The following is a 10,566-nucleotide window of genomic DNA, read 5'->3' on the forward strand; positions in this document are numbered from 1 at the left end:
AGTGTTGTGAGGTGCAGTAGGTGTGTGTTCTCAACACTGCACAACCAAGTTACCAAGCAAGACAAGAAAGAAAACTTCTTCACTGATATCCAACCTCACGGTACACTTCAAAATAAAGCTCTGTGTTTTGACAAAACAAAACCAACTAAGAGGAGACACTTCAGGGAGATCTGCTGTCATGCAAGGTTCTCTGTGTGTTTGTGCCCAGCAGGAGGAATTCAGGAGACAGACCAGAGTCCGACTACACAGACAAACTCCAACATTACACCAGTGGTCACAGTAAGTAACACTTTTTACAGTACACAGTATGTTGTTATCAGTGATCAGACTGACAGCTGGGGAGAGTACATGAACATTGCAGGATCTTTTAGCTCTGTTTTTATTTTTCTGCTTTGTGTGTGAATGTTGCTGTCCTTTTAATCTCTCTGTTGAAGTGTCACCAGGAATGAAGATCTACATCGACCCCTTCACATATGAAGACCCTAATGAGGCAGTGAGAGAGTTTGCCAAGGAGATCGACATTTCCTGTGTCAAGATTGAACAAGTGATCGGTGCAGGTGAAGTACGGCAGTGTATGAAAATGATAATGATGGCAGGTGTCAGAGACATGTGGGGGAGGTTTTCACAAGGTGACTTACTGGAAGTCTTAGTACATCAGGTCATATCCATACCACATGTCATATCACTGTCTAGCAAGATAAGAACACAGTTTATGTATCATTCCTGTCAAGATTATGTCATAGAAAACTCTGATAGTGAGACTAGTTTAGTTACTTTTTACAACTACAATCTTTAGATTAAGTTTTAGTTTAGTTTTTTGGTTTCTATTTTTATTTCTGTGTAATGACAAACATCTGGCCCCCAAACATACTGTCCAGTTTCAACAGTAAGTAGTAAAATACCAGATCTCAGCTGGGCACATTTTAGACAAATTACATACAACATAATTCAGCACCATATTCATTCATTTTCATCATCCCAAACATACACAGTTGTAGTTTAGGCCATATCTCATCAGCCCACTTCCCTGTAAACAAACAAATGTTGAGTTTTTCATTTAAAAAAAGTCTCACCAGACCCAGAGTTGTAGAACAATGTGCACATATCAAGTAACCGATTCTATAACATCTCATGTCCCCATTTATAGCAAACTATGGCGCACACCCAGAAAATATCTACTAACACCATTTTGCACTCATGCACACATAGAGATATTAGTAATGCCCAGAACCCCCATAAATGAGTAATAACTTAATGTTTGCATAGCATTTTGTACAAAAAGATACAACACAATGTGCTACTAATACAGTAGCTGGGGGTGAAATATAATAAATGTTTTCGGCTAAAAGCTGGAGCGTTCTTACTTTAATGTCATTCACCCTCCATCGTCTGCTTCCATCTTCCTGTCAGGTGAGTTTGGGGAGGTGTGCAGTGGAAACCTCCGGCAGCCTGGGAAGAGAGAGATCCTGGTGGCTATTAAGACACTGAAGACGGGCTACACTGAACGCCAGAGGAGGGACTTCTTGAGCGAGGCATCCATCATGGGCCAGTTTGACCACCCCAACATCATCCATCTGGAAGGAGTGGTGACCAAGAGCAGCCCCGTGATGATCATCACCGAGTTCATGGAGAATGGATCCCTCGACTCCTTCCTCAGGGTAAAGAAACACTGATTGATGACGAAGTTGCCTCCATTGCACTTGCCCTGACTGCCAGTACAGCGCTCCATACACAACACGTTATGGATTTTGTTCTTCCTGGGTTAGATTTAGGTATTTCATGTGTAAATTTTCAGATGTTGATAGTGGCACCTCAGGTCACCATAAATATTAAGCATCATCCTTTTGGCCATGAATCTCTGATAGTTTCATGAACTACTCACTGACATCTCCAGAACAAAAACAAACTGATAACTAGATGAAAATGAGCCTTTTTCTGAAATCTAAATCTGAACAGTTAAATGAATTCATGCATAAATATTTGGTGGCTAGTCAAACATTTCTCAAGTATTGGTGTTGCACTAGGGGGATTTGGACTAATGACAGTTAAAGAGCCAGTTCCACAAGTTCATCTCATGATAGCCCAGAATAATGTATCTGTCCAAACTGAGAGTAGATGGTGACTGCAGTCCTACAAGTCTGTTAGTGCTATTTTAAACAACTCAAGATAAGAAGGAATTTCTGGCACAACTCCCAAGGTGCATGGAGAAGGGAAATACTCTGAAGAGGTCAAAACTCCAACTTTATTATGAGACCAAATTGTTTTGGCTTGTGGCCTTCGTCAGAGTCATTCCTTTGACCTCTTCACCCAAGATGTAAATGCATACTGATAAAAGTTGTGTTTTATTTATTTATATGATACCTATTACATCATTTGAGCATGGAAGTTCATTCTACAATATAAAAACTCCATTTCCACTACATTTCAAAATCAAAATATTGTACTTTCTACTCCACCACATTTGTTTCAAGCTTTAGTTACTAGTTACTAGTTTTCAGATCAATATTTTCCATGTAAAACAGATGATTTATTCTATATTTTTTATATTTGTGGTATTTTTAGATCACTTTGTAGAGATCTGTTTTCTATTGATCAGTGTCAAAACATCCACATTAAATTGTCTTTGAATAAATGTTTTAAGACACCAAAAGTGGGGAATATTTCTGCTTTCAATACTTTAAGCACATTTTGCAACTAATACTTTTATATGTTTACTAATAATAATAATAATAATATATTAATGCAGGGCCTTTACTTGTAATGGAGTATTTCTATGTTGTGTGTATTGCTACTTTTACTCAAGTAAAAGATCTCAATACTTCTTCTACCACTGAGTATGAGTCATCAAATATGTCAAATGTGACTGAAACTAATATACTGTATGTTTTTTGTATTGTTTTGTTTTATCAAAGGACTATCTACATCAAAATCCAACAGGTGCCAAAAATAACACTAACATCAACAAAATGAATGCAAATCTGGCCATTAGGTTCTCATAAAGTACATCATGAGTGCCCAGATTGGAAATGGCAGCATGAATGTTCTCACCAAGTCAAAACATCAATCTTCTGTTTTTTCCTTAAAGCAAAATGATGGGCAGTTCACTGTGATCCAGCTGGTGGGAATGATGCGCGGCATCGCAGCTGGCATGAAGTACCTGTGTGACATGAACTACGTCCATCGAGACCTGGCAGCCAGGAACATCCTGGTCAACAGCAATCTGGTGTGCAAAGTGTCTGACTTCGGCCTATCACGCTTTCTAGAGGATGATACTTCAGACCCCACCTACACCAGCGCTTTGGTGAGTCTTCATCATAGACTATGTCTGTGATGTCATCGAAAGGTTTCTATGGGGATGTTTATGAAGATAAACATGTTGCAAAATGTGAGAGTTTGTAGACTTGATGTGAGAACCTGTAGGACAAAAATCTGAACTTGTATAAAATATTCAGACATGTGATCTGAACTTGATGTCGCAGAAAAAAAAAAGTCGAGACGCAGATTCGTCACTTTGTGACACGAGAGGACACATTTGTGAAGCTGTCCAGAGGTTGTAATCAAAGAGTTGTGCTTGTACTGGAAAATGGACTAAAAAAAAAAAAGAAGAAATGTTGAATTACAAGTTAGCAGCTGGCGTTGTGTAAATATCGATCTGCACATTTGTGAATATTTTTTCTGTGAATTCACAGTCAGAACAAGGTTGTCAATATTTTCTGAGTGAAAATTTCAACATACAAGTTCACATTTTTTGTACAAAATCTTGTGTTTTGTTTTCCTCTGCGACTTCAAATACAGCTCACATGTGAATATTTAATGTTTAAACATACGAGTTAAGATTTCTGTTCTACTGTCATAGATGTTTCACAGCCTGGTTGTGGGTATTTCAGCTGCGTATTGTATATCCTCATCTTTTCTTTCTTATGATACGTCTCTTCCAAACAATGAGGTCCAAGTTGCATACAACATTTCTCAGTTTTAAAGGGCAATAAGCTTTACATAAAAGATTCCAGGAACACAACCTTTCTAAAAAAAGCAAACCAAAAAAGAAAGCTTCAGTGACTGAACGATATTTGTCCTTGTCTTTCTGTCCACACTTGTGTTTCCAGGGAGGGAAGATTCCCATCCGGTGGACGGCTCCAGAGGCCATTCAGTACAGGAAGTTCACCTCCTCCAGTGACTGCTGGAGCTATGGCATAGTCATGTGGGAGGTGATGTCATATGGAGAGAGGCCCTACTGGGACATGAGTAATCAAGATGTGAGTAAACAACCAGCATTTGTATTTTAGTGCAGTGATTCACACGATGAATTTACTTTGAAAATCACTGGGCTGATTTGTCCGCCTCTGCTTCCTTTTACATAGTTTCATCTCCAAAGTGTGTAAAAGAAATTATGAATTATGTTCATTATTTACGCTATTTAGCTAGTTAGTTAAGCTTTCCTTAAATAAAGCTGCAGCCAACACGCTTCAAAACACACAACTTTTACTTAGAAGATAAGCTGTCTCTGGTTCTTGCGTTCAACTTCCTGTTTCAATTTTCATATTTTTTTTAGGTTGGGAACCACTGTTTGTGTAGCTATATTTATTCTGTAGTATGTGCCACTGAACTAGAACTATACCTGCCTGTTTCTTTAATGGTTTTCACACACTTTACACACTCCACACACTTCTCACACTTTACACATTTCACACACTTTTCACACTTCACAAAATTCACACACTTTACAGACACATACTGACACACACTATCTCTCTCTTACTTATCCAAACAGTCTCTCAAAATAAAAGCCCCAAACAGTCACTGTATGTTAACAGAAAAAATTAGGGATGACTTTTGATGATTTTTCAAAATAAAAGCCTCAGACAGTGACTGTATCTTAACAAAGCTCAGGATGAGACTTGTTTTTCAAAATAAAAGCCCCCAGATGGTAAAAGGAGCTTACTGAGGGGCCACACACAAGGATTGGAATTTCAAAATAAGCACTACATTTCAGATTTCTGCATTTTCAGCAATACAAGGAGCGATGCTACTTGTATAACCCATTTATTCTCCTTCTGTATGTTTTTTGGTTGACTACTACTTGTTCAGATGGTCACATTTTACTCCTATTGTAATCTCACTGCACTGGCTTCCAGTTATTTTTTTAACTGGAAGCCAGTGAATAACCCATTTAACAGACCGTTTTGTCTCATTTTGAAAGTAATCTCAAATGCCAACAATCAAATGTTGGTTTCCTTTCATTTACATTTGGTTGGTGGTTTTGATTGTGTGTTTTACCTATTGAGTGTAATTCTGTACTGACTGAGTTTCATTTCTGGTCACGTTCTCTGTTACTTATTATTAATTTTGATTGAATGTGTTGTATTGTAGGTAATCAATGCCATAGAGCAGGACTACAGATTGCCACCCCCTATGGATTGCCCTAGTGCACTGCATCAGCTGATGCTGGACTGCTGGCAGAAAGACCGCAACAACCGGCCCAAATTCAGCCAGATTGTCAGCACCCTGGACAAGATGATCCGCAACCCCAACAGCCTCAAGGCCATGACACCTCTGTCATCAAGGTACAGCAGAAATGACCTACATCACTTCACACTGTGAATAACCCATAGCCCTAAAAACTCAAATTTCTCACTGTTTATATGCTCTTCTTTTGTTTTCTCTTTGTTCTCTAGTGTTCACTTACCTCTGCTGGACCGCAGCACACCAGACTTCTCGTCTTTCAGCACAGTGGATGAGTGGCTGGACGCCATCAAGATGGGCCAGTACAAGGAGAACTTTGCCAACGAAGGCTTTACCAGCTTTGATGTGGTGTCTCAAATGACCATGGAGTATGTTAGATACTTTATGTTTAAGACAGATGACAGAAAGAGGGATGTGGTAGTGGTACTTATCATCATGATTATACTTAATTAATTGTGATTTTGAAACAAATGACAGGGATCCCAGTTTTAAAAGAAAACAAATATCTAAGTTCTATCTGACTTTAAATTATAGAGTGTCTTTGGAATTCCAAATATTAAAGGACATTTCAGCAGAAATTTAGGAAAACCCATATTAAAAATTACAGTTTTTCAGAATAATCCAGGGTATAGATTTGATTTCAAAAGTGGGGGAGCACAATTAAAGTAATTTATGCTGTATTCTTTTTCAGAGAATATTATAATTGCACATTAACTGCAAGTCAAAACATAGATTCAACTATTTTTTCCCTAAAAACAAGCAGATGAGTTTTGACAGTTTTCAGCCCTGGGTAGTGTCTGTCAAGCTCCAACAACCTCCAATCATAGGGTTAGGGTTGGTAAGAAGTCTGAGAGGCAAAACCAAGGGCAATAAAGCCCACATATACTCAATGTGGTTCATCATATTATAAAACACACAGAAAATGTTATTTAAACTTAGCAGTAGACTAAGTGTGTTAATGCAGTCTTGTGGTGTGATGAGTTGAACTGACAAATGGTTTCCCTTCACAGGGACATCCTCAGAGTTGAAGTGACACTGGCCGGCCATCAGAAGAAGATCCTCAACAGCATCCAGTCCATGAGGGCCCAGATGAACCAGATCACTTCAGTGGAGGTGTGAGCTCACAGACCAGGAGCACACAGGCTCTGTTTACTGTAGGAAAGCCAGCAGCCAACCAACCCTGCATTCTCCTGGAACCTCTGAGGAGGGCTGACGACATACACAGAATCCAACCTCAGCTCCACCCTCCCTTTCTCCAAAATCTCTCCTTAAGGTTCCATCAGTCTGCAGCACAGCACAGACATTTGGTAGTTTTCCTGTTAGCTGCTATATGTTCAGGTTACAGTTGTGCTCGGGGGCTTTATGTTGTAGGTGACGATAACCACAGCCACCTGGACCAGTGTTCAAAGTGCTCAGTCCGTGCCTATTTAAAGACATACTTTTTTTAAAGATTACTTTATTAAATAATAACTCCCCATACATGGCTCCACTGCCACCAAGATTTTAACAAAATTGGCCTTGCATTTTGACCTTTTTGTGCAAGACTCAATGTTGAAAATGAGAAACAGAATAGTAGAATTCAACTAAATAGTAACTGCAAGATGCGAGCTAACTTATTAGCTCAAAAGCATGGAGTATTACTTTCAGTGGAGAACATTTAGGTACTTACAGGTGCTTACTGCTAGCTCTGTCACACAGTGATGTTGGTGTTCTAGATTTTGACAAGGAGGCACCAGGGCACAACACTTTAGTTATAATCCTTACGATTTTCATCATATCAGACCCCATATTTGGTACTATTTATGGCAGGTAGTTTTACAGCAATAGCCATTTAATGCATTTGCATTCTGTAATTGGCTCTCAGTATATCAGTTTTCATTGTTAGTTGTGGAATCCACACAGAATTCAAACTGGGTACATCTGCACAAGGGATTCGCAGAAAACAATGCACACACATACTAATTAATATACATCTGATGTGAAAGTTGACCTCTGCAGTCTAGTTTGTTTGGCTGCACTGTAAACTGACCCACCAGTCGCTCTTCTTCTGTTGCCTTTCTCACAGAGAAGCAGATTAAGGTGTGTTTGCTCCTACCAGTGGTCCACACACATACAATTTGTTGTAGAACTGTATTAATAAATCACACCTGCTGTTACCAATGGTACCCACAGGTGCCGACAAATCAACCAGGACTGAAATCTGAAGGATAGCTTTAACTAAACAAATTTTCTAACAACATATTCAGAGTTTATTAACCTACTTCACATCTCCAAATTCCTGGCCAATTGCTGCATAAAGGGAGCCTGTTTGTCAGATTGTCTATTTCGGAACATTACAAAAGTTGTTGGACACAGCTCCCACATGATTCTGCTGCTAGAGAGGGAGTTTCAGGCACTCTTTGTCTGAAGCAGTCTCAGGCCTTTAACACATTCATTGTTTCTTCTAGTGTGGTCTATGTGCTTCAATTCAAAATATTTTACACCCAAACAATTCATTCACGCGCATAAAAACAATCTAATCTAAAAATACTGAATATGATAACGTGAGATAAGAGTTAAAATACCAGTCTCACATCAAAGTATGTAACAGCTACGTTGGTCCACAGCGCAAAACATATTAGTTTCACAATAACTCTAAAATTGTGAGATGCCTACATTTTTTTTGTTTATTCTTTTCTATTGGCCTATGTCCACGTCACGTGACTGTCAAGTTTCTGTCTGTGAAAACAAAAAAGAAATTTGCGGCCATTCCACATTCTCAGTGGAAAATGCAATATTTTAAGATGGTTTCTGCATTAAAATGTGTTTTGATAACATTTCTAGTGAGAAATATGCATTTTATTTTCATAATCTTCATTCAGTGAATGTATATCAGGGTTTCTACCAGAAAAGTTGGTTGTGCCGGGTTGTGCAGAGTCCCTCTGCTATTTGCACAGAGTAACAGAGTGAGATGTCTGTCTTCCCTCCTGCTCTCTGCTGTAAACACACGTAGCTGTTAGCGAGCAGCTGCTCTCATGTCTCCCGGGGTCTTGGTGCTTTTTACTCACTACACAATGAGCTATTCTTTAAAAGGAGCGATGCTACTTGTATAACCCATTTTAGTTTAGGAAACATCTTAAAATACATTTAGGCCCAGCGGAGGCATTCACAATTTTAGAGCCGTTATCGTGAAAATAGTATGTTTTGCACTGTGCACCAACACAGCTATTACACACTTTGATGTGAGACTGGGTTTAAACTACACAATGGCTGGGTTAACGGTGTCGGCCAATCCATAACTGGCCATCAATATCCAATGTAACAAAGGCACATAATGTCAAAAGGGCACAGAGAAGCAGCAGCAGCAAACAGCCATGGGCACACCCAGAGGCAGCAGTGTGCTCTCTCTTTGTGGTTGCTACAGCTGTTGTGTGCACTGGTCAAGTCGCAGCATAGTCCCTGGTCTCTATGTGGTTCTCCAGCTTCACTCAGTCCGACTGCTGTTAACATTACATTACTGTTACTCACACAGTGGTTGTGCTGGGTTTAACTCATTGTATTTATTGGCTCCCAGAGTGGAATGAAGTGAATGGATTGCCCTTTAAAAGGGCTCATTAAAAGGTCATCACAGATTTAAATAGCTGTGCTGTCAGAAGCTGCAGATGTTGTCTTCACTGGTGAACAGACATTACAGACAGATAAATGAAAGGCAACAGATCTACTGTCAACCCACAGACTTTAAAAATGGCCTCCATAATGACTCCTGTGTGAGCATGCACACACAGGCATGCCTACTGATAATTGGTTGATATTCTTTTTTTTTACACATTGTCTTACCAAGACAGTAACATTTTTAACCTTTAAATACACTTCAGTCACCTGAAATGGACCAAATGTAAATGTTTATTGGACCATCTAGCGTCTGTCATTCACTGTGATTTCACTGTCCCATTGTCTGTGAAGCCATGTAGAGTTACTGTACAGTCCCGGTCAGGTTTGGGTCAAGAATCAATACGTTGCAATCCAAGCTGTCCCAGTACATGTGTTGTGGAGATATTTTCAGTGTTACTCATAGTGAAAACACAGTCGTCATCTTGTACATATCAATATACTTTGCTTTATTTTGGCATATACCCAAACAAATAGCTGAATGGTGTTTATTAGGGTCTAGTCCCCACTCCATCACTAATGTGCAATCTTTGTGTGATTCAGTATCTTCATGAGCTCATACACTACCTGATTTTAAGAAGATGTACAATCATCCCCCAAATTCCAAAGTTTCCACTCAGCAAAATTGTGCATGTGTTTAGCACATTGTACAGTTGTACAGAAGAGCATTACATTCACCAAAGAAAAAAAAGATTATAAATGGAACAACTGTATCTCACATAGTTCTGATGTGTCTGATGTTGTGAGCTTACGTGTAAACGTACTCAGTTAGGACAAAATCTCAAAGACAGATACTGCTCACTGCACATTTAATACACTCAACAAAGTATAGCCTTTAGCATTTAGCTAAAACTCTGTGTGCCCAACCTACAGCACATCTGTTTCTAGGCCTACACTGATGAGATATGAGATCTGTATCTCCTAATTACAAGAAACAATATCTTTTTGTAAAAAAAAATGCAATCTCAAAATTATGAGATCATTTACTTGATCCATATGTCATAATTATGAGATTTGTAGCTCATAATTAGACATATGGATTTTTTTTTTTTTTTTTACTATAAAAGTGAAATATCATAGGTTGTTGTGGTCCTGTCAGTGAAGAAGGGGCCCACAGAGTGTAATAAACCTCTGTGTTTAAATATATCTCTCACAAGAAATAAACATGACACTCAAACATAAGATCAGGTGCTACTGCACATCAGTCAGCAAATGTTTTTTAAATATGAGATCGTTTTTTCATAATTATGAGATTGTAATTAAAAGATTTAAAGTCATAATTATAAAATACAGAAGTCACAACAGTTTTTTTTTTTCTAAAGTGTATTCAATGCACTTCCATAAAGTTGAGTTCCAAACATAAGCAGTGAACTGAGAATAACTTTGGGATTTGGGGGCTATTCAAAAAGGGCTGCTGTCCTGAGCTGAAAGAGGTTCAAGTATGTTGCACTTGTG

General features: G+C 38.8%; 1 protein-coding gene across 1 annotated transcript in view; it reads left to right on the forward strand.

The window, feature by feature from the left end:
- The window catches only part of ephb2a (eph receptor B2a), a 54,609-nt gene extending 44,442 nt beyond the window's left edge, over nt 1–10,167 (forward strand). Inside the window, exons 9-16 of the mRNA XM_067593589.1 lie at nt 212–279; nt 435–557; nt 1,411–1,658; nt 3,086–3,301; nt 4,107–4,256; nt 5,371–5,564; nt 5,676–5,831; nt 6,474–10,167. Coding sequence (XP_067449690.1) covers nt 212–279; nt 435–557; nt 1,411–1,658; nt 3,086–3,301; nt 4,107–4,256; nt 5,371–5,564; nt 5,676–5,831; nt 6,474–6,582 — 1,264 coding nt within the window. The 3' untranslated portion in view covers nt 6,583–10,167. The remainder of the gene's footprint in view (nt 1–211; nt 280–434; nt 558–1,410; nt 1,659–3,085; nt 3,302–4,106; nt 4,257–5,370; nt 5,565–5,675; nt 5,832–6,473) is intronic.
- Nucleotides 10,168–10,566: the final 399 nt, after the last annotated feature.

The sequence above is a fragment of the Thunnus thynnus genome, chromosome 6 (genome assembly GCF_963924715.1).
Source record: "Thunnus thynnus chromosome 6, fThuThy2.1, whole genome shotgun sequence".
NCBI classification, from domain to species: Eukaryota; Metazoa; Chordata; class Actinopteri; order Scombriformes; family Scombridae; genus Thunnus; species Thunnus thynnus.